The sequence below is a fragment of the Parastagonospora nodorum genome (assembly GCF_000146915.1).
Source record: "Parastagonospora nodorum SN15 chromosome Unknown scaffold_2, whole genome shotgun sequence".
Taxonomy (NCBI): Eukaryota; Fungi; Ascomycota; class Dothideomycetes; order Pleosporales; family Phaeosphaeriaceae; genus Parastagonospora; species Parastagonospora nodorum.
Window position 1 is genome coordinate 1383361 of NW_001884550.1, and position 26645 is coordinate 1410005.

The 26645-nt window shown below is 50.0% G+C and overlaps 11 protein-coding genes across 11 annotated transcripts; 9 read left to right on the forward strand and 2 right to left on the reverse strand.

Moving 5' to 3' along the window:
- Positions 1–459: 459 nt before the first annotated feature.
- Positions 460–2172, reverse strand: SNOG_01726 (hypothetical protein; the record flags this gene model as incomplete). The annotated part of the gene is made up of 4 exons (XM_001792306.1): positions 460–593; positions 626–1186; positions 1237–1611; positions 1668–2172. 4 exons carry the CDS (start codon positions 2170–2172, stop codon positions 460–462), a joined length of 1575 nt encoding a protein of 524 aa, XP_001792358.1.
- A 519-nt stretch (positions 2173–2691) lies between these two features.
- SNOG_01727 (hypothetical protein) lies at positions 2692–5921 on the forward strand (the record flags this gene model as incomplete). Its single annotated transcript, XM_001792307.1, has 12 exons — positions 2692–3096; positions 3143–3251; positions 3312–3732; positions 3782–3892; positions 3942–4011; positions 4072–4186; positions 4238–4268; positions 4318–5235; positions 5284–5469; positions 5534–5684; positions 5741–5776; positions 5889–5921. The coding sequence occupies 12 exons, from the start codon at positions 2692–2694 to the stop codon at positions 5919–5921; spliced, it is 2586 nt and encodes an 861-aa protein (XP_001792359.1).
- Positions 5922–8320: 2399 nt separating this feature from the next.
- On the forward strand, positions 8321–8833 carry SNOG_01728 (hypothetical protein; the record flags this gene model as incomplete). The annotated part of the gene is made up of 1 exon (XM_001792308.1): positions 8321–8833. The coding sequence occupies one exon, from the start codon at positions 8321–8323 to the stop codon at positions 8831–8833; it is 513 nt and encodes a 170-aa protein (XP_001792360.1).
- Positions 8834–9609: 776 nt separating this feature from the next.
- SNOG_01729 (hypothetical protein) lies at positions 9610–10281 on the forward strand (the record flags this gene model as incomplete). The annotated part of the gene is made up of 1 exon (XM_001792309.1): positions 9610–10281. The coding sequence occupies one exon, from the start codon at positions 9610–9612 to the stop codon at positions 10279–10281; it is 672 nt and encodes a 223-aa protein (XP_001792361.1).
- A 2854-nt stretch (positions 10282–13135) lies between these two features.
- On the forward strand, positions 13136–14961 carry SNOG_01730 (hypothetical protein; the record flags this gene model as incomplete). Its single annotated transcript, XM_001792310.1, has 2 exons — positions 13136–13568; positions 13625–14961. The coding sequence occupies 2 exons, from the start codon at positions 13136–13138 to the stop codon at positions 14959–14961; spliced, it is 1770 nt and encodes a 589-aa protein (XP_001792362.1).
- Positions 14962–16413: 1452 nt separating this feature from the next.
- Positions 16414–17187, forward strand: SNOG_01731 (hypothetical protein; the record flags this gene model as incomplete). The annotated part of the gene is made up of 3 exons (XM_001792311.1): positions 16414–16506; positions 16559–16989; positions 17064–17187. The coding sequence occupies 3 exons, from the start codon at positions 16414–16416 to the stop codon at positions 17185–17187; spliced, it is 648 nt and encodes a 215-aa protein (XP_001792363.1).
- Positions 17188–17691: 504 nt separating this feature from the next.
- Positions 17692–18695, forward strand: SNOG_01732 (hypothetical protein; the record flags this gene model as incomplete). The annotated part of the gene is given in 2 exon segments (XM_001792312.1): positions 17692–18044; positions 18062–18695. The coding sequence occupies 2 exon segments, from the start codon at positions 17692–17694 to the stop codon at positions 18693–18695; spliced, it is 987 nt and encodes a 328-aa protein (XP_001792364.1).
- A 441-nt stretch (positions 18696–19136) lies between these two features.
- Positions 19137–19589, forward strand: SNOG_01733 (hypothetical protein; the record flags this gene model as incomplete). The annotated part of the gene is made up of 2 exons (XM_001792313.1): positions 19137–19361; positions 19542–19589. The coding sequence occupies 2 exons, from the start codon at positions 19137–19139 to the stop codon at positions 19587–19589; spliced, it is 273 nt and encodes a 90-aa protein (XP_001792365.1).
- A 571-nt stretch (positions 19590–20160) lies between these two features.
- On the forward strand, positions 20161–22392 carry SNOG_01734 (hypothetical protein; the record flags this gene model as incomplete). The annotated part of the gene is made up of 3 exons (XM_001792314.1): positions 20161–21022; positions 21311–21774; positions 21889–22392. 3 exons carry the CDS (start codon positions 20161–20163, stop codon positions 22390–22392), a joined length of 1830 nt encoding a protein of 609 aa, XP_001792366.1.
- A 773-nt stretch (positions 22393–23165) lies between these two features.
- Positions 23166–24628, reverse strand: SNOG_01735 (hypothetical protein; the record flags this gene model as incomplete). The annotated part of the gene is made up of 4 exons (XM_001792315.1): positions 23166–23666; positions 23721–24065; positions 24116–24532; positions 24584–24628. The coding sequence occupies 4 exons, from the start codon at positions 24626–24628 to the stop codon at positions 23166–23168; spliced, it is 1308 nt and encodes a 435-aa protein (XP_001792367.1).
- Positions 24629–25862: 1234 nt separating this feature from the next.
- Positions 25863–26521, forward strand: SNOG_01736 (hypothetical protein; the record flags this gene model as incomplete). Its single annotated transcript, XM_001792316.1, has 2 exons — positions 25863–26439; positions 26469–26521. The coding sequence occupies 2 exons, from the start codon at positions 25863–25865 to the stop codon at positions 26519–26521; spliced, it is 630 nt and encodes a 209-aa protein (XP_001792368.1).
- Positions 26522–26645: the final 124 nt, after the last annotated feature.

Below are 26645 nucleotides of genomic sequence, written 5' to 3' on the forward strand. Positions count from 1 at the left end.
ATGCTCCGATCGTAATGATTCTGGCAAAGGTAAGTTATGCAACAAGTGGCCAGTCCTAATCGGGCTTCTTTTGGATCAATGGCGGTACTGATATCAGAGCTCATGAAGTATCTGGCACCAAAGTAAATACCAGTGATGTACCCTTCGCGAGAAGAATGCTTACTCTTGGACTGTAAAGTGAACAAATTGCACATATCCGTCGACCACTTCGATTATCGGGCCACAGATACAGTCAATTGGAACCTTCGCGTTGACAATTGCTATGCCACCTATCCCTCGGGATTTGACACGCAAAGCTTGTTCCAATTCATGTATTGTCAAAGGCGTCGGGGATACACCTATCCAACCAATGATTGACCGAGCTTTCTCTCTCTCAATGTGACGCTGCTGGTTAATGCGCAATAAGATGCGTCCATATCTATACAGTCAGTGAGAATTCTATTGTATGGAGTTGGTCACTCACGCCTCATTCAATGTATTCGGCAAGATTTCGAGGTCTTCAAGAATTTCTTCGGGGTCCATGGACTCAATGGTTTCGAGCACAATTTTGGCGTACAAAAACATGCCTAGATTGAGAGTCAAATCCCCGTTTCCTGTACGGGGGTTATAATGCGGGTTATCGTACCTTTTGCTTTATCAGCCAATGGTGCAAGAAGGCTTCCTATCTCCTTCCGCACTTCTGGGCAGAAATCGCGTTCGTTGTACCATTTCGATGTGTGTTGTGTAATGTATGTATGGATCCCTTCGGTATTGTGTTCATCTATGCGAATGCTTGAGCATTTTCCCTTGAGCGTGCTTGTAATATGGCCTTCAGCTCGACAGCTGATCAATAGACGCAGCCCGTCAATCTCGGATGAAAATTGGAGCAGACTTTCCAAGATCTTTGAGCGCGGAGCTTTCTCAATCTCATCAAGCCCGTCTAGGGTGATATAAAGGGTCCCAGCACTGGATGCTACGGTCTTGAAGACAGACTTCGCAGCCTCTATGTTGTGTCGAAAGTTCTCGCCGCTTGATTGACACAGTATGGATTGTAATGTGGGGTTGTCGGCAGACAGCTGGAACACCAATGAATGTAGGATTGATAAAGCCGAGATGTTTGTCGAGTGAGTATATGTGAGAAACGCAAAGAGAGAGTGCGCTCTTTTTCGAGCTTCGTGGACCACTGTGGCAGCCAAGTGGGTTTTCCCTACGAGTTATATCAATACCTTGTGGTCGCACTCATGCGGATTAGCTTACCAGATCCAGGTATTCCTTGAAGCCATAGGACAGGATTGGATCCAGGCGATCGATCGATCCAACTGCAAAATTCGGTGTGCTTCATCAACCATATACCAGCGTCATGGCATGAGCGATCATCAAGGTATTGGAGCTTTTCCTCGTATTTCCCCATCGGCATGCTTGTTCGAAGACTCTGGTACTCTTGAAGCCGATGTGAGTTCTCAAATTTGTCGAACGACTCCAGGGCCTGTCGTCTGAAGTCGTATTCTGCTTGTATGTGCTCCAATCGAACTTCGTTCCTCAGGACCTGCGTATGTCTCTGGAAATGGCCTGCAACGATTTTGATCTTGTCCCTTTGCCTAGGCCAGAGAGCTTCGAAGACGAATTTGAGCCCTGTGCGTTAGCGAATCAGTTACTCGCACGATTGAAAGTTCGACGTAAGTGCTCACGTGTATTGCCGAAGAACTTCAGCGCAATGACGTAGAAGTCGAGAATGTCCCCGAAAAAGAGGAGCAAAACATCTCGAACAGCTGCCTTTTCCCCAAACAGCTCACTTGATATCTGAAATTCAGGAATCAAGATGCCGATCTCTGCTATGGTATCGACGATGGCATCCATAGATTGCTTCAGAACGTCTGCCCACTGTAACAGGAGTTTTACGGGACCCCATATGAGAGCAAGAACGTCAGACTTTGCCTGCATAAAAACTTCGATAACGTTCACATATCCTCTCAGACCTGCGAGGAAGGGCTCAATTTTGGACAAATGCCGTAGTCGTCCTGTACGCGATTGTTCTTCTTGAAGCTTATCCGTGACGTCGTAGACCTCCACGATCGTCCTCGTTTGTAGAATCTCACGGTAGAGGTTGTCATTCTTGAGTTCCACTCGAAATTTGTGAATGGCAGTTTCGAATGCCGCTTGGAAAGAGTCATTGAGATTATTCGCGTTCGCCATTTCTGTCTGTGGGCGAAAATGGTTGTCGCCCAAGTGAAGCCCAATTAACCCCGTGGGGCAGGTGGAGTAGGTTGGAAATGAAATTCTGGTTCTTAGCTAAGTGCGCTGCGGTCGCAGTCGTATTTGTGGCGGGGGCTCAGCTGGGCTGTGTTGATGCAGGCAGATCAGTAGGCGCACTCAAGGCTCCAGTGTCCCGCACCACAAATGCGTCATTGATCAAGAGAACACCTGTGCATCCAATCTACTTCAAAGCTAAGCCTTTCACACTTTCTTAGTTCCGTATGTAATTACCAAGTAGGTATCTCTGTTACAGTGGGGATTTGCCTCAGCACCTGCAACCTTGTACAAGCTGTTCAATTGCTGAACAACATCCCTGTACCTGCCGCCTCAAATGTCAGCCTGATCGGTGAAAGTCCTCCACAGCCTCCGCCTTCCACACACCGACTCATTAGAATGAAAACAATTTTCAAGTGTTGCCCATGAGATTCTTCAGTCGGCCCAAACACGCTTCCGACCGTTATGAGAATGTTCGATTCAGATAACAGAAAACGCCCCTCGCCAGGCGCGTCAGACCAAGGGGTCAGACTGAAGAAACCATATCAACAAGCATATGGCAATAACCTCGACACTCGGAATTTAGACATACGCAGTCATAATCAATTCATAGGACCGTCCGGGGTGAACCTTCTTTCACCGGCAGATTGTTTCACCCCGCAAAGTCCAGGGTTCATCTCAAATGCCTACGAATCACATCTAGTTGAGCCTCTTCGTGTCGGTAAATCTCCGCTCGCTCTACTTGATGGTGATATTTTCGACGATTCGACACTTCAGCCGCATTCATGGTCTGAAAATAGCGAAGAGTTCCCGGATGAGGATTTGTTACTAGAAGATGAAGAATTGGTTCCGAGAGTCTGCTTTGGCGTCGTAAGTTATTCTAATTGTTCAGAAGCCATAAATCTGATTCAGCCAGCTTAATGTGCCAGTTACATCAGCGTCCCAAGGCGATGAGCTCGACGAACCCACCCCGATCGATCTAGAAGAGCTTGGGGAAATGGTTAAGATCAAACGCCAGACCTGCGGTAAGTATGCCGGAATGATCAGATTATCGGTACTTAGTAGAATTCTGGGAGATGGCGCAGTGCAAGCGTCCGCAACGTTGATCAAGACCACGCCAGATCCATCCGAATCTACTGGGAAGAAAGGTTCAACGCTTTGGCATAGTTATACAGCCCGTATTGTTCTTGCTGGTCTACAACAAGATCGAAATCGAGTTGGTAAACTGTTGTCCGACTCACATCAGTTTCTCCAGCATCCGTACATGGAAGAGTGTGGAGAGCTCGAGTACTGCAACCCGCACTATCTCGTGCGACCCGGAGCTTCGATGCCTAAGCTGCAAGGTACTACTGGCTTTGTTTCCGCTTCCACAAAACCCTTCAGTTCACTTACCGAGCTGAACAAGAGCCGCGTACTCCGAATTTTCGATCGTGTTGGACTCGAGGGTGATGAGAGAAGTCGCTTCCATAACTCGATCAGTCCTAGAGTGAAGTCGGATCTTAAACAGTAAACTTCCCACAACTCTACTTTCTAAGAGACTGCTAAAAATTTATAGGCATCAGATTACGGCAGTTGCGATGATGCTGGAGAGAGAGTCAAGTGACATTACTTCATGTGTGTTTCCGTCCATTTGGGAAACCACAAAATCCACAGATGCCTCCAAAATGTAAGTTAGAATATAGGACAGTACAGAAACATACGCTGATATCAATTAGGTTTCGAAATAAGGTCACTGGCATATACAGTGGATCTCCAACACGACTAAAAGGTGGTCTTCTCGCGGACGTATGTCAAATAACATCCGGTTTAGCGTGTTGCATGACAGAAGAACTAATTATATACTAGGATATGGGCTTGGGAAAGACACTAAGTACTCTTGCTCTCATTTGCTCTTCTCTAGACCACCACACTGGCAATGAAGATGCATCGCTTCCGACTTTAGTGGTAACAACTAAGTCGAGTAGGTCTTCTCAGTCATAATATCGATATCACAGGCTAAAATTAAGAACAGCTATACCTGGGTGGCAGTCTCAAATAGAAAAGTAAGTGCCCTTCTTAGTTCTTGACTAGGTTGACCTGACGCCTATCAAGGCATGTACATTATGGGCAGCTCCGAGCTGCAATCTACCATGGTCTCAACAGACATCTCCTTGCTCCGAGATTCAATGAGCATGACATCATTTTGACAACGTATGAGACTTTGCGATTAGACCGTGTGGCTGAAGGACCACTCTACCAACACGAGTGGCGTCGCCTTGTCCTCGATGAAGGTCTGACACTCTTCCTTGCCATCAAAACTCAAGTCCTAAATTTGTACTTAGCACATCATATCCGCAATAGAGCCTCGCAGACTTTCAAAGCAGCTTGCTCAATAAAGTCCTACTACAGGTGGTGTCTCACTGGAACGCCTATTCACAACTCACTCGACGACTACGGTGCTCTTCTCAGCTTTCTGGACGTTCCTGGCTTCACCGAAAGAACTATGTTCGAGCGATGGATCACAAAACCCATCAGAGAAAACAAATCAGAAGGTTATACAATGCTGCAGACTCTGGTGCGTAGTACCTGTCTCCGTCGTACGAAGGAAAGTATGGGCGACATCCTGCATCTTCCACAACGGCACGAAAAGATAGAGCATGTTAATCTAAGCCAGGAGGATCAAATCCTTTACAAGTTCTTCAAGGAGAAGGCTGCAAGTCTCGCTTCTGGAACCAAAGCAAGCCATGTGGCAGTGACGCGATCCGACAATGATCAACGCGGCGGCATCATCTGTTCACTAAATTTTCTTCGATCGATATGCAACCACGGCGAGCAACTACTTCCTGACACTGCCTTACGGATATGGGACACCCGAGGTCAATCGATGGTCACACGAGGCGACGTCACAATGCGCGACAACAATGGTAATGCATCAAGATATTCCGCCAAAGTACTGGCGCTTCTGAGAAATCTGCTCACAGCGCACACCCCAATAAACGACATCAATGAGAACTACATTCCGGCAAAAAGGTACAATTATAGATATGCTTCATTACAGAGAATGCTAACCAAATCAAGCGTCGTGTTCAGTCATTCGACCAGAATGCTTGATCTTATCCAGCCAGCACTCTCACACTACCAGTTCAGAACCTGTCGCATCGATGGCAGCACCAGCCTTGAAGGAAGAAGTAACGTGCTGAGAGAGTTCTCCGAGGATGCTCACTGCGCTGTCATGCTGGCCACAATCGGCAGTGCTGGCGAGGGGTAAGTTCATACCTAATCGCAACACTCAATACGACCGAACGTCTGATACGTGTATATCCCTTAGGCTCGATCTCACAGCCGCAAATCACGTTCACATCATTGAACCACATTGGAACCCGATGGCGGAGGCGCAGGCCGTTGACCGAATCTATCGCATTGGTCAAAAGCGGGAAGTGTTCGTTACGCGATACATCGTGCCCAAGTCGATTGAAACCGTAAGATTAGTCTTATGGAAAAAATGAATTCAGAGTCGATTGCTGATTTGATGTAGTATATCCAATGGGTTCAACAGCAAAAGCTCAAGTTGGTGAGCACGTTTGTCGACACGGAAGGGGTTACACAGGCCGATATCGACACGGAAAGATGGAAGGCAAGTCATACGAGGTCCATGAATAGTGTAGTATACTGATCCATAGCAGCAACTGCGAGCGAACCTTGGATGTCAGTTGTAAAGAAATCAGTAAAGCATCGGAAAGTCACTTATTGCTGAAGCTTGGTGAAGGCATTCTTGTGTTGGGGTATATTCCATCGACTCATTAGGAGTCAGTCATATAAATCACGCATATAATAACATAAATGTGTTCCACAGAGCTCCGTTGCGTAGTTGTCGAGTTCTATCTAATCATGCAACCAAAAAGAGTGAGAGAATACAAAAAATGCGCAACTCCACCGGTGGAGTTGACCTAAAAAACTCATCATAGATAGCTAAGCCACACTTCAATATGTCGGCATCAACTGGACTTGCAACTCTCGCACATTTCTCCTCCAGAAGATGCTGAGCGTGATCACCGTAATCACCAAAGCAACAAAAGCGTACAGAAATGTATACACGACTATGAAATAAAAAAGGCCTTTGCGCACCTTAGTCACCGTCCCTTCAGTGCGCCACCGTTGCTCGAGATTTAAAGCGCCGGCATAAACCCCGGACGCAAGCGTCAGAAAGGTTTGACTGAAAGCCAGTGCCATGGAATCCATGACTGTCAGGTTAGAGAACAATACGGACACAGCAGCTTTTTCGTAGAGCAAATCACTGCTAAAGCCGGCTTGCAGTGGTGCTCTACTGACAGCTGCAGTGCCTGCATCCGCTAGGGTCGCGATGAAGGCGTACATACTGCAATTTACGAGCGCGTATGTGACGTCGCATATGGTGAAAGTGTAGGATATGACAAAGGTCACGCTTGTGTCGTTGATGCTAAGAGAGATAGAAAGAAAAGGGTAGAGGACTAGGATAAGGCTAAAGAGGTAGCCTGAAACAGGCAGAAAAGGAGCAGAAAGACTGCAAGAAAGCTATCTAACTTAATCACGTAAGTTAAGCGCAAAGCTAGGTAAATGTGGGGTAACGTGCACGAACTTGGTATGCGCATCGACCACCCTTACATCCCTGAAATGCACGCCGCCTTTCCCTCTCGCTGATTGCGACAGATCATATACCTTCAACGTCGCCTATAATTTCCTAGCTGGTCAATATGTCTTTGAACAATAACTTAACATAAGCAGCGCTATGGGTAGTCCGTACCACGTCTCTCGATGCCCCTCCCACCTTCTTTCCTGCGACAAAGCTTCTTTTGAGTTCCAGGCGATTTCTCTCATTGCTGAGTCACTTGCCCATCCTTAGAGAGCTCTTCTTACTACTTTTATACAAAAGGCTGTCGATAGAGAGCTTGCAGCTCGTTTCTTCCTTGATGATGTTGTTGGACATGACAAAGCGAAGATTGCTGAATTCTTGGTTGATTGGATTATTCTCTTGCGGAGGGGTATGTCTTCATCATCCTCCTTGAATTATACTGACAGTTTCAGCAGTACGTCCGACCGTTTGCGAGAATTTAGATCCGTCACTCAGACAGAGCATATGGCGGAGAGATAAAGGCAGATGCTTTATCTCGAAGGCCGATGATAGAAAAGTACTCCCTGTTCACATACTATCTCCTACTCTATTTCAAGATAGGGAGATGGTCCGAGATGTAAGAAACTAACGTCCTTACCCCCTACTGTAGCTAAATTTTTAGCAGGGAAGACTTGATACCATGCTCGCAGTGTACATTGGACGATCGAGGTTGGAATCTCTAAGGTCGCTTTTGGATCGGGATTCCGACTTTCCGGGCTATGATCCCTCTGATCAGTTGATGCTCTTGTCGTCGCAAATGCTTGCGCATTTCGCGAACGGGAGGGTTTCCCTGCAGGCTAGTACGCTAGAAGCTACGAGCAACTCAGTCAGTCCCCATGTAACGGAATCAAGCTTTTCTAACATAGCTAGGCCCGGTATTACGTGAGCACGAACACGTTTATCCCTTCCTTACGAATTGACGCTTTCCCGTTCATAAGTCTGGACAACAGGGTTATGGAAACCTTGTCTCTCCCGAATCCCCTACTTATTGGAATACACCATCAATTCGCATCAGCTACTGCATGACTGGAAGTGTTCGACTATATGAAGCAAAATTCGAGCGTTTCTCGCAGCTCAACGTTGCAGGGCCGGAGCTGCTTAGCTGGGAAGAAAACCTGGATTCGACGTTACGTCCGATCTGTATACCCAATACTCCAACGGCTGTGGTTGAAAACGCCCATTTTTATCCGAGCCACTACCTACAAGTACATAGCATCGCTTGGAAAACATATCTATGGAGGCACTGGTTCTGACGTGATGCATCGATTGCCTTTCAATCTCTACCTGCGAAAAGCACATCAAAACTGGGCACCTCGACACCAAGCAGAGCTTCGAGCACTCCAAATCCTTCAGACATACACGCACATTCCCGCGCCAATAGGGATAGATGCAGTTCAGTACCGTGGATCATCATATCTCCTCATGACTGGTCTCCATGGATGCGGCATAGGACAAAGGCTGGCTACCATGACTGACAGACAACTGGACGCAGCTGCACAAGATCTCAAGGGCTATCTCGCTGAATTACGGAGTATTCCTAATACCATCAATTCACCATTCTGCATCTGTAACCCACTGGGTGGCGGCATTCTAGACTGGCGCATCGGCGATTCCCAACGCCAACAATTGCGCTTCCGCACCGGGACGGAGTTCAGTCAATTCTTGACAAATGATCTGCCTTTTGATGACGATGCACGCAGGCAGATTTCCAAGGCGCACAGTGTGAAGCACGACATCGTCTTCACACACGCGGATCTCAACCTCAGGAATATCCTTGTCGATGAGATGGGGAGGATCTCGGGCATAGTGGATTGGGAGTGTGCGGGATGGTATCCCGAATATTGGGAATACACCAAGATGCATTTTATGGTGAGGGTTACAGACCGGTGGATTGCAGATGTTGTTGATCAAATCTTTCTGGGGTATCGCGACGAGTTGGTGGTAGAGGACATGCTGGCCGCCATGGCGCCGTCCTGGTAAATGGGCACATACATCTTGTTCTTCATCAATATAGAGTTACGCAATGCAGATGATCGCCGTCGCAATGTCCATGAAGTTAGATCCCGAGCAGGAGTTGCAAGAAAGGAGGCTATGGGAAAGCTTGGAAGATGACGTGACGTGGAGACAAGAAATATGGCTAGAAAGAGGAACGTTGTGCGTTTTATTGGTGCAAGTTGATACCTATGTGAATAGTTGCGGCGCGACTTTTGAACAACCAAGCGATAGTCATTCGAAGATTCGCACTTTTATACATCCATAATGATTTTGTACGTCTTGGCACAGTGGCTCGTACAGCAAGGGGCAGATGAGGTAGCTCATTATACTTCGATAGAAGCCTGCTGCCACCGCCACGGAAAAAACTCGATACTGTTACGTCAAATGTATGCGATATTTTTATGCCAGAACTGAAAAACTTTCTGATGCTCTAGGATTATAGCTTCCACGTGACTTTCGCACATAACATCGCAATGGGTTGACTTCGGTACCTTGTACCTGGCATCCTCCTGCCTACCTTTACCTGGCCTCACCAAGCCCTTGGCTCTGTAAGATTAGCATCATCAATACCACCAACGCCGCGCCTTTGGCCTCGAAATATTCGCCTTACCTTTGGATTCCTCCACAATTACCTCCGTTTCTTTTCGAGCTACTACTGCCATTGGTGTGGCGTTCCATTTGACAATCAGATTGCAGCACTTCCATTTGGATTGGTGTTAAAGTGGCCCGATGGCACGCGCCTCGAAGAAGTAGCCGCAACCATGATAGCGTGGTCTGCAGGCTTACCAGTGCCGAAGATCATCTCATACGGCGAGCATCCCGACACACCTCATACACCTGTGTCGATACTCATGACCCGCATACCCGGAAGGGGCCTGGGCGACCCTGAATTATACGAGGACATGACTGAGGACGAGCGGGAGAGCGTTTTCACAGAACTACAGTGCATGCTGCAGACTATGCGGAAATGGTCGCACCCTTGGGCTAAGGAAAAGATTTGTTCCGTGTTGGGTACGGCAGTCAGGAGCGTGCACATCCCTAGTCATGCAGTAGGACCGTGTGATTCTGAAACTGAATTCAACGACCACTTCTTCAATTCCATCTCCAGCAACAGCTTCTATTCGCAAGCAAAGTTCAAAGAGACACTGGAAACTGCTGACAGACTACGTGAAATGTGCCATCCGATCGTCTTTACTCATGGCGATCTCAAGCATCATAACATCATGATTCTAAATGGTCACTCTTCTGGTTTCCTGGACCGGGAGTCGACGGGCTGGTACCCGGACTATTGGGAGTTCACTACGCCGTTGAGATTTGGGCCGAGAGACTTTTGGAATGAGTTGGTGTGGAGACTGGGCGGGGAGAAATACGCGGTGGAGCTGGAGAGTGAGAAAGCGCTGGTTCCGCTTACAGTTGATGCATGGGCATGGTAGATATTTGTTACATCTTTACGAAGGAGTGTTAGAATCCTGATTGTGTCTGCAGATCAGAAGAACTCTCAACCGCAAGGCCGGCGTTGTCATTGTTGGTCCGTAGAAATCCTTAAAACGCCTTTCCTCCTTGAGACACACGCAATGCATATTTGCGTCCGCCCCTAGTTAGATAATATGCACAAGATTGTAACTAAGATCTGTAGCGCTAAGCTAGTAGAAATAACTATATAGCTAGAATCTCGAATAGATAAGGAACATATATATCCAGTGCTGCCTTGAACTCTTCTTTCCTTCAATTCGTGATTTCTGATGCTGCATTACACAAAAGTTATGTTCTGAAATGTTTCGGTGAAGGCTGATATGAGCAGTGTAAGTTTTAAGTCGACTGGCGGTACGTCATACGCTGGGGTGGGTCATTTGATCCGTTGTTGTGTTTGGGAAATTGAGTCTTGAACGCATCTCGCAGTCAAAATGCATGTACCCGCAGTGAACGGTAATATTAGCATCGTGCCAGTGCTCGAAATTCATAAAATCCATTCCTGTGGATACTCCATCAATAGGCTTTACTTGTCTCGTAGTCTTATGCCACGGCTTGTCAATGCCGTTTTCAGTAGACTCACCTTCAAGAGCATTAATTCGGGGTATCTTAGGACGGCTCCATGAATTGACCGGAGAGAATTCCAGGGTATTCACCGTCATGAGAATAGTGAGTAGCAGGGCATTGACTCGGCTTACAAGGTCCTCGTTGTAGGATGCATCAAGAAAGTGACTGTGAGCCTTCAGATCCTAGCAGAAGACAGTGCTGACCTTAGATACGTTGCTCTTTGTTTAGCGAACTATTCGCAGAGTGCTTTGATCTCTAATCGGTAAGAAAGCCGGGAACATAAGAAGAGCGGGGGTGAGGAAGCTACTCGAGTGTAGTGGGTGCCTGGATGATAAAGTGGGAACGCGCAACATACTAATGAACGCGCTAGGCATGAGGAGAAGCACCAAGTCGGTAAGTATCTATAACAGAGAAACAGAAAAACTCCGAGCCACTTTCGGCCAATCTGCGAATTGAGGTCGCTGGCTCGAAGCATGCACATTGGATCAGCTGCATTCAAGCTCGGTGGCTGCACAGTTGCTATCCTTTCGTCCTTTCCGGATACTGGAAAGACAAGTTCAGCCTCGCTTGGAGATTGCAGGAATGAATGGAACACCAAGCGTGGACGGGACACGAAATCTCAGGAGGCAATATTGTTTCATTGTCAGGGTGTGGGGGCGGAAAGCTAGTGAGTAGCACCGTGCATCACAGATCTCAGGGTGGAGTACTCAAAAGCTGAGCCACATCAACAAAATAAGAACTAAGCACACTTTTGTGCAAGATCAAGCGCTTTATACGCGCAGTACAGGAAAGTTGCTGTCGAGCAAGCAGGATGAAGCAAGCGATAGGAGATAGTCCCTGCTCTTCTGTTCCGTAGTCGACTGCGGCACGTCGTGATAATTTGTAGCGTGACACACATCTCACTCGATGGTTGTAGTAGCGAGAGGCTTGGTCGAGGGGTTTCTGATTGCGGTAAGTGACAACTCTAGAGTTCGAAGATCGCGTGCAGCGGGACTGATCCAGCGCAAGCTGCAGAGGTTACATGACATGGTTTGACTATCCCGGTCCACGCATCGCGCCTGTTGTTGAGAGCATGGATGTCCGTTGGCTCTGTCCTCATTGATCCAATGATCGCCATGACTGCCTGGTGACCAGCGCTTCGGCGGCAGATAGCCGCTCCCGCCTGACCACGTGCCGGCAACCCCACTTTCCACACCCACACAATCCAGCGAACGCTCAGTCACTCTCACTCAACACTACATACTTGTCAAACAACAAAAAGGCCGATCCTTCTTGCTGTTGTACCTTGAAAGCTGATATTGGCGATAGCTGACAATACTTACGACCAACATAATTGCTAGGGCTTTGCGTCCCCTTCATTCGTGACAATGTATGCCTATCGATCCAGGCTCGCCGACGGCGCAATTCAAGCACGGGCCACGGTGAAACCACGAGGTTTGTTTCAACCCCCATGTCTTGGTCGGAAACCGGCAAATGGTAGGAAGGCATCTGTTACAATACGAGCTTGAGATGGCGCGTGTATCATAGTCGAATTACACTGCAGTTGGCGCAGAACTCGAATACGAATCCGGATGCAGTCAACGGTCAATCCTCAAGATAATACGTGATAAGTTTTGAAGCATTGTTTCTGTATGGGGCCGAAATCCTAGGCCATAGCGAGTAGCTGGGGTCGGGCATACTCCTTGACGTATCCGTGGACATTAACATCGGCCGTTCCAGGTATGGTTAAAGACGATTTTCTAAATATCGAAGCAATCTAGCTGAAGATTGAGTTCACTGATGGGTCATCGACGCTGAACAAACCACCGTGTCCAGGGGTTGAGGTAGGCTGAGTAAGGCAGCCACCTGCGGCTCTGCGGCACGGTTCATGCAGCCACCAAAGTATCAAACATGCAAACCTCAAGGTTGCGAATCCGCTTTATCCTTGGATTGGACCTATGTGTTTCGAGACGATTGCACCTGCCCGTAGCGGTAGTGTGCCTGCGCGAATGGGCTTCTGTGGAGTATCCGCGCTTGAATCATGCGATCGCAACGTTTGGGGCTGAGAATTCAGTACTCATGGGGGTTCGGCTGCGTCGACAGATTACGTAGTCTCCAGTAACGTAGTTATCTCGGCATGGCTTAGGATATATACTGGCTTGTATCCAGCTCTTATTGGCATCAACAGTACATCTATCTCTTCGACTTTAGATCTCAGTTGCAGCCCTCGTCCCTCATCATTCTTTTAAGCATTACTGCAGAGCAGTCATCATGGCTGTCGCTACTCAAGACGTGAACGTACTCGAACGCGCTATCCAGACCCCCAAGCGTGGGCATGTTGCAGTTGACCAACCAACCGCCGTTCCTACATCCATTGCTACCATCCCATCAGCATCTTCAGTCTCTACTTGGTTTTCTCCAGCAGTTTTCGATGACATTTGGGACCTACCCGAGACTCCCATTAAGCAAATGAGCAGCGCCTCTCTACGAGGCATCCTGACGCCATTGACACCACCAACACCACCAACCCTCTCTGAGTCTTCTAAGAGACTATCAATCACTCCAGTGTCCAAACTATCATTTGGTAGCGAAGCAAGTCTATCGACGAAGCAGCAACCTGTCGAAAAGAAGGATGTGGCAGTACAGGACGACACTTCTCAGATACCGAAGCTGTTTCGAAACCTGACGTTTGAGCTCCAAGCAAGTAAGTTACGGCAATGCCGAAGCCGATAGCGATCTTGTCTGACTTACCCATATTAGTCTCTCAGCAGAATATCGCAGCCACTTGCGTGAAGTACGAAATGAACCCTTCGTTTGTATTCAGCGACTCTGTCAGTTCGCGAACACGATCGAAGACGAGCAGCAAAGCGCTAGTAACGTCAGCTATACATGCCACGCTTCCCGAGGAGAAGCGCGGCGTCAAACCTCCTCAACAGCCAACCACCACCCCACGGCTGCAAAGCAAACTTTGGGCGTCACTGGGACAGATTGTACCGCACGATCTCCATGCAAGACTTGTCAGCAAACCAGGATACTGTGTCGCGTCCCTGGTGACGAACCCTTCTGTCCAGTGCAGTTACAAAGCAAAGCCTCTGTGGTCGCCGAGTGGCGTCGGTAGCACTTTGAAGAGACTGGCAAAATGCAAGAAAGAAGAAGATTATTGTGGCATGCTTACCCATATCGAAAGGGTTGTACAGTCAGTCATGTGTAACATCCATCAGAAAACGGCACTGCACCAATTCAAAGCAGGATCCAGGATAGCGGAACTGCGTAGCCAGCTTGAAGACATTACAAGTATGACGCAAGCGGACCAATCCACTCTTGCCCAATGGGTCGACGGGATTGTTGATCCAAATACCCGTGGGGACCACAATCCTCAGACCTTCACTATCACGACGAAGTCTAAGCCGACTGCACGGCCCAAGTCACTCCCAAAGCTCGTACTCATAGCCTCTACTGCCGAGATCACTTCGCACGTCCCTTTCTCATCGAGCTTCATACAATACCAACCAAGGAACATCCAGAAACTCTCGGTTTCGTCGGCTCTTCATCAAAAGGCGGCTTCGCCGTTAGGTCCCAGGGACTACAGTGCAGGGTTTATATACCTCTATTGGGACAAGGAGTTTTTTGGCATGGTCAAGATTGGGTACACCAATAATCTAGCCAGACGGCTCAAGGAATGGAATCAAAAGTGCAAACGCCAAAACGCCTATCACTCCAGTACCGAGAGCCAGGTGAACATGCCGCATGTGCACCGCGTCGAGCAACTCATACATACCGAGTTGAAAGAGTATAGACTGCGCAAAAAATGTGATGGCTGCGGAAAGATGCACAAGGAATGGTTCCAAGCAACTCAGTCGCACGTAGTCAAGGTTCTGAAGAAGTGGCGGGAGTGGATTTTGCAAGAGCCGTATGAGCAAGATGAAAGGTCTGGGGAGTGGACGCTTCGGCACGATATGCTTGAATCTCTCGAGCACATGTGTGAGCCATTGCCTTGTGATATGGCTGCCCAGAAGCCTCGTCCAAAGCCTCGAAAAATTAGTGCGGGTGTACAGCGTAGCTCACAGAAGAACAAAAGCTCACGCAGAACGATGTAAGATGGACATCATCGTTACTCCATACATTTCTTGATATGCTCAGAACTACTCCTGAAAACACCTAACTAGCTCCGTCCTGACCGAATCTGAAGTTGCAAAATGCCACCCCCGTGCACAACGTGTCATAGCACACATGTACACCAAGGTGCCAATTGTAAGGCTGATAAGAATCCGGCTACTAGAAGCTGCAATACGCACAGGGAAATTGGTGATTTTGACAGGGTATGAACACCGCTTTGCAGAATAGAGCCAAGTTTGCGCTAAGACCTGTCATTCCTTACCTCGTGACGGACGCGCCTTGATGCTTACGCATTCGCTCATCTGCAAATGGTCCGGACTTAGTATTTGAAGTCCGATAGAACCTCATGCAGAGACAGCAGGTGCCGCGTTCGGTATCTAAGTCGAGCGCTGATGACGACTGCCACTACCCCATATCCCCATTTGGTAGCTCGGCACGTGATAAGAACTGCGAGTAAGTATGCATGGCAAAGACTGTTTCATCGGACCTCAGAACTGTTTTTCATCTCAGTTCATGGCAGGCATCGGGCCTCTTCGCATAAAATCGCGGCAAGTTGTACATGCAAGAGAAGTTATCAAGACCTACTTCTGCGATTTTCTTCATTCCATTCGCGCCAAGCTCCTCGACAAAAGCTTGTCTGAAAGCTTGACACGCAATGGCCGCGTGTCATTCGCTAGCGCTTGCATCAAGCATTCGTCAGAAGTCGCACTAGATCGCTTTCAGCGCTGCCTGAACGTGGCCTGGACGCTTTCGCTGCGATGCACATGGGCCGACAAAGGGGGGGAGGAGGCCACGATGGGCAAATATGACTCAAATCATAGGCAGTTTCTTCCATCACGCGCCGAATCAGGCTTGGTCGTTGCTGCATCCGTTCCCCTCCAACGCCTGCCACCACTACGAGGCAATTACGTCGTCTCCCGGGAACGCGCACGCGACATGTTGTCTTATATGGAAGTTGTCATCAGCGCCTCTTTTCGCGACACCTTTGGCCTAGGATCTTTCTGCTTCTTTCTTGTTATTATTACAGCGATACTGGTTTTCGAGCTTTACTAGATTGTCACGCTTGTTTATTTCATATTACCTGCTACGTTTGGGACAGGAGGACTTTACGATGCGGTTATCCATATGCGCCGTGGCTTTTGCTTTGCTTTCGAAATGTCTTGCTGGTGGACCGCCGCCGAAGGAGATGCTATTGGGACTAGGTCGGGATGGGAAGCTGAAAAAACCACCAGGGCCGGTTGTGGATGGGAAAGAAAAGCTTAAGAGGCCGAATACAAAATACTTCCACGAGCCAGGGTACGTCTGACATTCATACGTCTAGTTATATGGCTGATGGAAAGCCATGTAGGGGCAGCGCAATGCTTTCGCACTATGACCGGCGATACTTCCATGGCATAGCATCGGACGAGGAACGAACAGACACCCAATCCCACATGATCCGCGCATACCTAACTTTCTTCCGCGAGAAAAAACTGGATACGTGGATAGCTCACGGCACGCTGCTTGGCTGGTGGTGGAACGGCAGAGTACATTCCCGCCCACTCATCCACACTTCAGCACTGTACTAATCCAGCATAGCGTCTCCCCTGGGACTTTGATCTCGACACACAAGTCACAGGCCGAACACTGCTCCGTCTAGGCAGGGAGTTCAACCACACTCGGTACAAGTATACTTCTCCCGACAGCTCCGTGCGGCGCGAATACCTCCTCGACGTCAACCCATGGATCCACCAACGCATCCGCGGCGACGGCATGAACGTCATCGACGCACGCTGGATCGATGTGCGCAACGGGCTATACATCGACATCACCGGCCTCAGTGAGACGCAGCCAGACACGCATCCTGGCATCTGGACTTGCAAGAATAACCACCGGTATCACATGGACGAGCTGTATCCGATGCGCGAGACGGTGTTTGAAGGCATGTTTGCGAAAGTGCCGTATGCGTATGACAAGATTCTGACGGATGAGTATCGCGAGGGCGCGTTGGTGAATACGGAACATAATGGGTACGTTGCGAGATGGGTGCTGGAGGACGTTTGGGCTGATTGAAATACAGGCATTTTTGGGATCCGAGGCAAAGGGAGTGGATCAAGTCGCCAGATCGAGCAAGGCAAGATCAGAAGGCACAGGCGGCAAGGGATAGGGAAGCGAAGAAGAAGGTACAGGAGAGGAAGAGGATGGAGTGGGAGGCGAGTTGGCCGTAAAGGGGTTTGGGGTTTGGGCATTGGGTCGGCGTTGAGCATTACACTTCAGCATTGTTTCCTGGGTGGATTACCTTATTTGCATCATTGATATCCTGAGGTAGCGCGGGTGGATTGGTTATGTGAGCGTTTGGAGTGCTTTTCGTTGCTGTAGTGGTCTTGTGAAGATTTCAGTGAAGCTTGTCGTTCAAATCAGTACTGGCTTTCTACTAATATTGAGCATATGCAACCATTTGCCATGTGTGTACGTTGCATATGAAGTGAAGTTGAGGTTGTATGCTTGAAAGGTGATGGTGGTGAAAGAGTATCGGGCCTGATCGTCGGCGTGAATGATGACAAATGCCGATGGCGACGCATCACTCATAGAAGCCTTGCAGAACGTCACCGAAACAACACGGGCTCAGTGTCAGCCACAAGCTGCGAAGCTCAATATCTTGATCACCTACTAACCTTCACACTTATCTATATACAGCAAACATTATCTCGAGATCTTTTGCCTGCTTCAACATGACTGACGTCGATAACTCATCCGCGCCACCTGCTGGTGACGAGCTACAGATCACACTCCTCCACCACGGCGAACGGCATACATTTGGCTTTGCACAGGATGCGACGATATCAGATTTATCCGAGCGAGTCGCATCTGAACTCTCCATACCGCCCACCAACCAAAAGTTCCTCGTCGCCTCCAAACTCGGCCTCCAAAAGCCGCCCTTCAAAGTGCCGAACCTGCCTCTCACAGATCTCGCCGGCAAGAAGATAACTCTCATGGGCAGCACGACCGCTGAAGTCGCCTCCCTCAACTCGACCATATCCGCCGCCTCCGCGCCTCGCCGCCCAGGCCCCATCAAAGCCGCCATGCCCGCCCGGCCACCCGCGACTACAAGCGCATGCAAGACGAAGCGCAATACACATTCCACACGCTGCGGCCGCTGCCCTACCTCCCCAACCCCGACCGCTCTCTGCGCTTCCTCGAGCGCTTGCGCGACGATGCGGGCATCAAAGCCGCCATGCTCAACCACAAATTCAGCGTCCCGCTCCTCACGGAAATGGACCCGGCGATGCACACCACGCAAGACTCACGCACGCTGGGTCTCAACCGCAATAAAGGCGAAGTCATCGAACTGCGCCTGCGCACCGATGCATACGACGGGTATCGCGATTACAAAACGATCAGGAACACGCTGTGTCATGAACTCGCGCATAATGTGTGGGGCCCGCATGATCGCAATTTCTGGGAGCTGTGTAAGCAGATTGAACGCGAGGTGGCGCGGGATGATTGGAAGAGTGGCGGCAGGAGCGTGGGGGATCAAGAGTACTATGAGCCGGGTGAGGAGGAGGTACATGATCATGGGGGATGGACGGGTGGGGATTTTGTGCTGGGCGGAAGTAGTGAGGGAGGGAACAGCGAGGTGGGGAGCTTAAGTCGGAGGGAGATTATTGCGAGGGCGGTGGAGGAGAGGATGAAGAGGACGAAGAGGGCGGAGGAGGGGAGTGGGAGTGCTGATTGATGGGTGTGGGTGTGTTTCTAGTCGAGCTGATTGAGCATGCGCATATACCCTTTGGCGCGTTCATGCTGATTGTGATGGTACGTAGGCCCTGATATCTACTTGCATCATCATCAATTCTTCGTTCTATCTATCTACCGTCTGAGCTTTTATCTGATTTCTCACGTTGCATCCTACCTTTCCAAACCTAAGTTGCAGATCATTCATGCATGGCCGAGGCTCTGCGAACTAGCTTCAGAGCTACCCCACAGATCCGCGCCTGAAGTAGTCTCCGCTCCTCCGCTGCACTCCGCACGCTACTCGACATCCCCTGACATCACTTCAATACTTTATCATGCATTATCTCCTCTCCTTCCTTCCCGTAGCATAATATACAGCTTCCATCACACCTAGTCATACATTCTCATCCAACCCAATAACGCTCATATCCCCAAACACATCCCAATGTTCATCCCCCTCATCCTCCTCCTTGCCGCCTTTTGGGCCGCAATTGGTGTCCTGCTCGCCCGCTGGCTCAAACAAGCAGGCTACGCCCGGCCGCTCAAGTTCACGGGCCGCGACTTGAATTTGTACGGGGCGGGTACGGGGTTTGGGAGGGAGACAGGGTTTGAAGGGAGAGAGAGGATGGAGGGGAGGGTGCTTGCGGGACAGGGGAGGGATGTTAGGGGTGTGAGTGGTGGCTGGGGGGAGGGGAGGGTCAAGGGACTTTAGGGGGAAGGAGACGGTGGGAGAGGGAAGAGAAGGATGTATTGGAGGTGGTTTGAATATGACTTGATCGCATGGCCGCCACCTCGTCGTTCTGTTTGAAGTCGATTCCTCGCTTTCGCCATCTTGAACAACGTCTTTCAGGAAGTGGGAAGTCGTATGGCGAGCACGTTGTGCGGACCTTGGCAGTGATAACGGACGGAAGCACCTGGTCAATTCTCATGGTCACCCACCAAAGTACTGGTGACACTGCGAAGGCGCATTTTATCTCCCTCAATATTATGCTACGACGCCATGGCAACGCTGGAGCAAAATAATCACGACCCCGCGTAGCGTCGCAGTACCAGCCGATCTTTCTCACAACCGAGACTTTCTTTGTCTAATGCGCCGACCACTCAGCGACACTTCCATATACCATCTCGGTACAAGCACAAAGAACTCCCACACTTCAGGTTCCGATACTCGCGCCTGCAACCGGATTTGAGGATCCTGACGGCCCATCCATATTTCACTTTCTGGAAAGTGTCACACATAGCTTGCGCTCAGGCAATAGTGACACTCCAGCGCCTGTTACCCCCTTGTCTGGACAGCCAGCCCTCACCTTTCCACGAAAATTATCACGCGCTCGCCTCCAATGCACATAAAGCACCACGTTCTCGTCCCCACGCCAACCTCGTAAACCCGCCCTACTCTCGACACTAACCACGACCACCTTGCAACCACCTATTCCATGGCCTTGCATTCCACAACGACTTGATACATCATGGTCGATCAAATCTCGCAACTCCCCACGGGCGCTCTAGAGTTCACCACGCTATCGGCCAAAGTCAAAGCGCTTACCGGCTTCCTCATTGATGGCGCCATCCTCCATGAGACTCTGAAGCAACATGGAACTTTGTTGCTAGCCTTCACAGCCGGCGCTGCAGCAGCGTCCGCCACTCTCCCCTACTTCAACCGGTACCGAAATGACCGCGCCAAGGTCAACCTGGCCGTTTTCCACATCACTCGCATTATCGAGAACACTCCAGAGTACCAGGACCGACTCTACCATCCACATGAGCTCGTCCGGGTCATGGATGCAGAAGTCCAGCGTTTGCTGCAAATTCACCTCAATAAGCAAGAGGCGCAAGGCGCCATGAGCGCGCTGAAGCGAAAGCTCTGGGTCGAAGTTGATGAGGAGCGCGCACTTTTGGCGAAGCGACGTAAGAGCGAAACTGCCGAGCGCAAGGACAGCGTTGTCGCAGGAGCTCCAGAAATGCAAGAGACATATGCAGAGCTTTCGCAACCCTCGCCTACGAATACACCCACCCCTGAGGTGTTCAGACCCTTAAGCGGTCGAAAGGACAAGCTGCTTGCATCAGCCGCGATTAAGGAGAAGGAGGACTCCATCATGACTGATGTTGATGCACTTGTCGAGACTTTGGCTACACCGCTGCGACAAGAGAAGAAGGCTATTACTACTCCATCAACTGCAACGAAGACACCTTTGGCTCAGATCTCACAAACGCCACTAAACCCTCTTTCGAGCGTGTTGAATTCAAGCAAAAAGTCGCCAGAAGAGACTTTCCTCGATTACGCGTCAGTTATGAGACAGGCTGCTTCACCTTTCCCACCCAACACACCGGGTATGGAACAGGCTGCCTCCTTAACTCCTAGCCTTCCGGCACGTCCACCTACACGGCGCGGTGGGTATGACTCTTCACCACCCTCGACTTCCAAGGAGTTGCAGCCTTCCAGCGGACGGAGTACTTATAAATACCCGTCTTTCTCGACATCGGAAGGTGGGAGTATTGCAAGCGCAGCACAAGCCCCAGCAGTACATGCTTCACCTACTTATGGACTTAACTATAACGACGAAGATCTGTATTCTTCTTCATCGTCGCCAACTGCCTCGACTAAGGCCAGCCCGACAGGTCAACAAACTCCTGTCGATAAGCCGTCAAAGCCGCTGAGGACGCTTCAGCAGGCCCTCATGGGCGCCCGCAACCTGAATACACCTGGTCATATGCTCTCGGACCCGCTTGCCACAGAGAAGCGCAAGACGTCCAAGCCACCCTCTACTATCAAGATTCAGCAGCCGCCAAATTCTATGGTGGTCCGGACTGGCAACGAAGATAAGGGCACTTGGCTTCGCTCCATACAAGAGGGTGCGTCGCCTCACGAAAGTCCCACACTAGGTACTACGCAATATCGCGTCGCTGAGAGCAAAATCTTCTACTGGAAGATTGAGGACAACAGAAAGGAGCGAAGAGACATGCACAAGTTCCTCAAGCAAAAAGATGAGATCATGCAAGAGGCAGAAGTCCTTCCAGCGAAGAAGGATGAAGAGTGGCCTAACGCGACCCTCACATATTCTAGCACTGAAGAGACAAGCCAGGTAAGCCTCAGTGCATCTTTGCCGTCGATTCGCTCGATCGCGAGCCCACCATCAGCACCTGCGATATCCCTTCCGCGCCCTTCTCCTGCCGACCAGCCTCAGACACCACTGCAGGCCTCACCTTCATCCTCCTCAGATCTCTCCCTGCTGCCATTAGACGCGAACTTCTCTTCGCCCGTCGAGACGAAGGACGAGGCCATGTCTGACGTGATCTACGTTGGGTCAGCTCCTGTAGTGCGGGATGGCCTCACGAAAGATGAGGACATGGATGACGTGGTCTTTGTTTCCTCAACTCCTGCACGGCGGGAGGAGGTCACGCCGCCTCGCACCACTCTCTTTCCGCCAAAAAAACGCGGCCGGCCAAAGAAGGTGATGGTAGAGCAAAAGGAGGTGACCGTGGTAGAGAGGAAGCCAGATACGCCTATGCCGGCGAAGCGTCTTGGTCGCCCGACGAAGGCAGCTAGCAAGCTGCAGACGCCTGCTACTCCTGTAGCAACGTCCAAGCGCGGTAGAAGTTCGCGTCAGGGTACTGCCGAGCTGGATACTCCGGTTCAGCTGGAAACACCGTCTGGTAGGGCCGTTCGCACTAGGGCGTTCAAGGGAAGCTACAAGGCTTAGAGGGGCAGGCGAGCATCTCCTGGGTGTGTTATTGTATGAGTGATAGTTCTTCATTAGTAACATCCTTCACTGTGTTACAAAAACACCCCCTGCCGGAAAATGTGAGGGGTACTTTTACTTTGAACAAACACAACTTTATCTACATGTTGCACTCTCTGTTCGCATATGGCCACAGTGTACTGTAGGTACTTTCAAGTGTTTAGGACCATCCCGCACTAATAAATTACACTCGCGTCGTCGCCGTCGCTCTTCATCTATCAAGAGCCTTCTACTGAAGCAATATGGTGATTATACACTGGATTGCTCAGGATAAAAGCGGGATGTCTAAGATCCAATTCAAGAATTGGTAGTCCATCTTAAGAACCTAGCCACAACGTCACGAGGCTATACCAGCCGTGCAGTTAGTGTGGCGTGGAAAATTATGCGATGCCGCCACCCTGGTCGGTACCTTCTATCTAAGCGAGCTCTGTATAGGGTGTTAAAAGCTATCGAGTAGCTCAGTGGGATCACGTGCCCTGCGGAGTGGCGTCATTCGTTGGTCCTTATATGCTGACCTCTATGTTGACCCCCTGGTCAGCATCCTGTATCCTACACAGACTGCTGTGCCCCGTCCTACAGGTTCGTAACATAGGGCTAGCGCTGAATACCTCTCCCTGACAGCTGTTATCCGGTAAGCTCTGCTCACGGTCACGAGTTCATAGACACTTCTAGAAAGTCTTGGCATTAAGATGCCTCAAAGGGAACTATCAATAGTCAGGGTAACAACCACGTGATTATCTACAACCTTCAGTGTTAGTGATAGAGAACGTATTAGAGAAGGCTTTCACCAACCTCCCCCGGCTCTTGTTGAATGTCCGTCTGCCAGTCTCAACAAGATCAAAGTCGATGTTCAGCAATTTCAATGATTTCGTCTCGGGTTCCGAAGAGGCTTCCCCAGCGGCCTTTTTGTTGAGCTTGGGAAAGGAGAACCATAAGGATAGCAGAACGGCGAGGACGGCCATAATGATAGGTTGGAGTACACTGACACCTTTTGCCTGTGCTAGTGAACCAATGGCAAAGGGAAGTACGGCTCCTCCCCCGCCTCCGAACGCAGCTGCGAATCCAATCGCCGAGACGTACAGGTACGGAGGGAGCACTTTAGTTACGGCTACGATGGTGGCAGGGAAGAGAGGGCCGAGGAAGAAGCCTTGGAGAGAAACGAAGATGGCTGAGACGTGAAAAGAAGGTACCAGCCAGAATATGAGCTGGCATACCATGGCGAAGGTGATGTAAAGCTGGCAAGAGTAAGTGGGCAGCTTTTTCAGGGTAGTCGTCATTTCACAACTTACTAGGACTGCGAGCTTCTCTCCCAGCCTCGGAGTCACAAATCCAAGCACGACACGACCGAGTGTGATGCCTGTCCAGAAACCGGTAGCAACCATACCGGACGCGAAGTCGCCTCCTGCTCGCTCTCGGCGCATGAATGTGACGACCCATCCTCCAAGCGCCACCTCAACGCCAATGTACAAGAAGAAGAACACCGAAGCAACCCAAGTAGCTCGGCTTCTGAGCGCTTCCTTCAGGCGGCTATCAGAACCTGCTTTAGTTCGTGGCTTCGATTCTCTGTACTTTTGGCCTGTCATGGGGAAAAAGGCCGCAAATGAGGTTGCTAATTCGATTACGGCGCCGCCACTCTGTGCCTCTATCAACATACTTGTACACAAGAGCTTGAAAGCCACCTTACCATGAGGTAGTAAAACTGGTACCACGTCCAGCCACTTTTCGTAATTAAGCTGGTGGCTGCAAGTGGACTCAGCACTGCACCAAGTCCAAAGAACCCGTGCAGAAACCCCAGGACTTCGTTCGAGTTCGCCATGCTGCCCAGCCACGCGTTCCACGCCGCATCTTCAAGGCCGTTGCCAAACTCTGCAAGGATGAACACTACGACCAGAACCGGATACGGCGGGTGAAGCGCGATTCCAATATATGCGCAGAGATGGCAGAAGGGAGCTAAAAAAGCAGCTCCACGCTGGCCGAAGCGGACATGGATCCAGTTGTTGAGAAGCGCAGCGCCGACGTAGCCGCACATAGGAGAGAGGAAGACGAGGGATACGACCACATATGTTAGATTGTAGAATTCCTCCAGGTACGGCAGGATGGCCTGTGATGAACATCAGCATGATTCGACATCGCGAGCAAGTGGCGATCCTACACCGTACGCGCCGTCGTTTGCACCAGCGATCATAAAAGCGAACATTGTCGCGCCAGTGCGGCAGATGTTGGATCTTGGGTGATTCCATCGTTCCGCCACGGAGACTGTTGTTGAAGGCTGTGGGAGGAATTCAGCAGGGTCCGCATTCTTTGAGAATTCGTCGCTTGACAAATGTCCAGGATCATGGATAGCTGCTCTTTGTATGGGTTGCAGTTCGATGTTTTCCTGAGAGGCATTGCCGGATGGAGGTAGTGTGCTTGAAGGGGTCGTCGTAACTGTGTTAGTCGGCAACATAATGGTGGCCTGCTTGCTTGGAGTATGGCGAACGTGATTCGTAGGCAGGAAGGTATACAGAATGTAGAAAAGAAATATCAAGTCGCACTTCTTCGGCTTTCTATACTCATGCAGCGGGTTATCTTCAGCAGTTGGGTATAGATCCAAGCTAGCTTAATTAAGCGAAAGACTGCGAAACGCCTTCGCCTAAGAGTCCGAGAGTTTAAGGGCCTGTCTGGTTACGCCGTTTTTGCTGGCCGTATTGGTGATATATTAGGTAAAGCTCGTAACAAGGAGTGCGCAGGAGCTAAGCTCAGAGGGTTGCCCGAATCTAGATTAGCAAAATGGAGCGACCAGAATTGAAACTGTACCTCGAAGCAGCTGCTAGAAAATGGAGGCTCCATCTCGCTCAAATAGGTAGATTGTGGGTACAATAAGCACTAAACCAGGATGCAATCCTTAGTGGCAACGCTAACAAAATAGCATCCCCAGCTCCTCTGGCGATTACTCCGTTTTACCAGACACGAGCTCCATCTCATCTCCGTTTTTAAAACGCTGCCTAATTAGGCCGAAACGGCCAGCAAAACTGGCGTACCAGACAGGCCCTAAGACTTTAACGCAGAGTACGGGCCGGGTGAAGAGCTAAGTTTTTCTCCGTCAGTTTTCCGCACTTAAGGCTGTGAAGGCTGAGAGTTTTGCCGATCGGAGAAGGCGGGGTCCTCGTATTCATCCGCAGGGACGATGCTCAATATGTATTAGGGGTATTTTATTCGCTGTATTAGCACCTAGTCCAGTTATGCTCCATGTGGCTAAGCACCACGTGAATGCTAAGAATGTTTGTCTGCTTTGCCCAGTTTGCTCAGTTTGGTGGAGCTTGAAATACTCACAATGCACGCTGGCCCTTTGTTGGGTGCCTTTCGGCGGGCCTTGGCCGGCCGCGCTCACTGGCCCTCGTTGCTGGCTGGATCGCCTCACGACTGACCGTTACTCACTACAGCAAGCTGATATGGATAAATCCAGTCGTGTATTAGCTGAGGACGTTCCTGGTGGCATTCTTAACACCTGGTCTGCCCGAGCTGCACACGCCAACGTCCCGCTATCTACCCTACATCATCGCGCACGCGGGCGACGCTCCAGAGAAGCCAAAGCACAGAGCCAGCAGTACCTTACCCCATGCGAAGAGAACGCCGTCGTCGAATCCTTATTACATATAAGTTCTTTAGGACAACCCGTACGAATGAAATATGTGGCATCACCGGCTTTCAGTGCAACCCGCCATCGGGCCTTAGCGGGTAGACCTCAGAAGGCTCCAGGCGTCAACTGGGCCAAGGCACTCGAAAGACGCCGTCCAGAGATCGTAGCGAGAAAGAAGAGGGCGCAAGACTGGAGTAGTTTTAATATCTACAACAAGGTCGCCTACTGGTTCGAAGTGATCGAGAAGGAGCTACAAAATGTTCCGCTGAAGGTAAGCATGCCCAACTATGTCAAAATCCTCGTTGGCAAGGAAGGAATGCGAGAGAGCTATAGAGGCGCGCGCGTTAAGCGTACCACGGTAACTGCGATTGAATGTATTAGCGCTGACGGTAGGTGTCTTAATCCCATGATAATATAGCCCGCCACAACACACTGAGCCAACTGGACCACTTTCCCTACCCCTGGCTTTAAAGTCTAAGAATCTAATTTTTATCTCGTAGCGGCGTAGTTTTCGCTACGTAGTAGGGGATAGTAGTCTGTGTATGATCAGACCATGTTCAAATGCACATGTTGCCAAACGTGTTTCTTGTTGCAA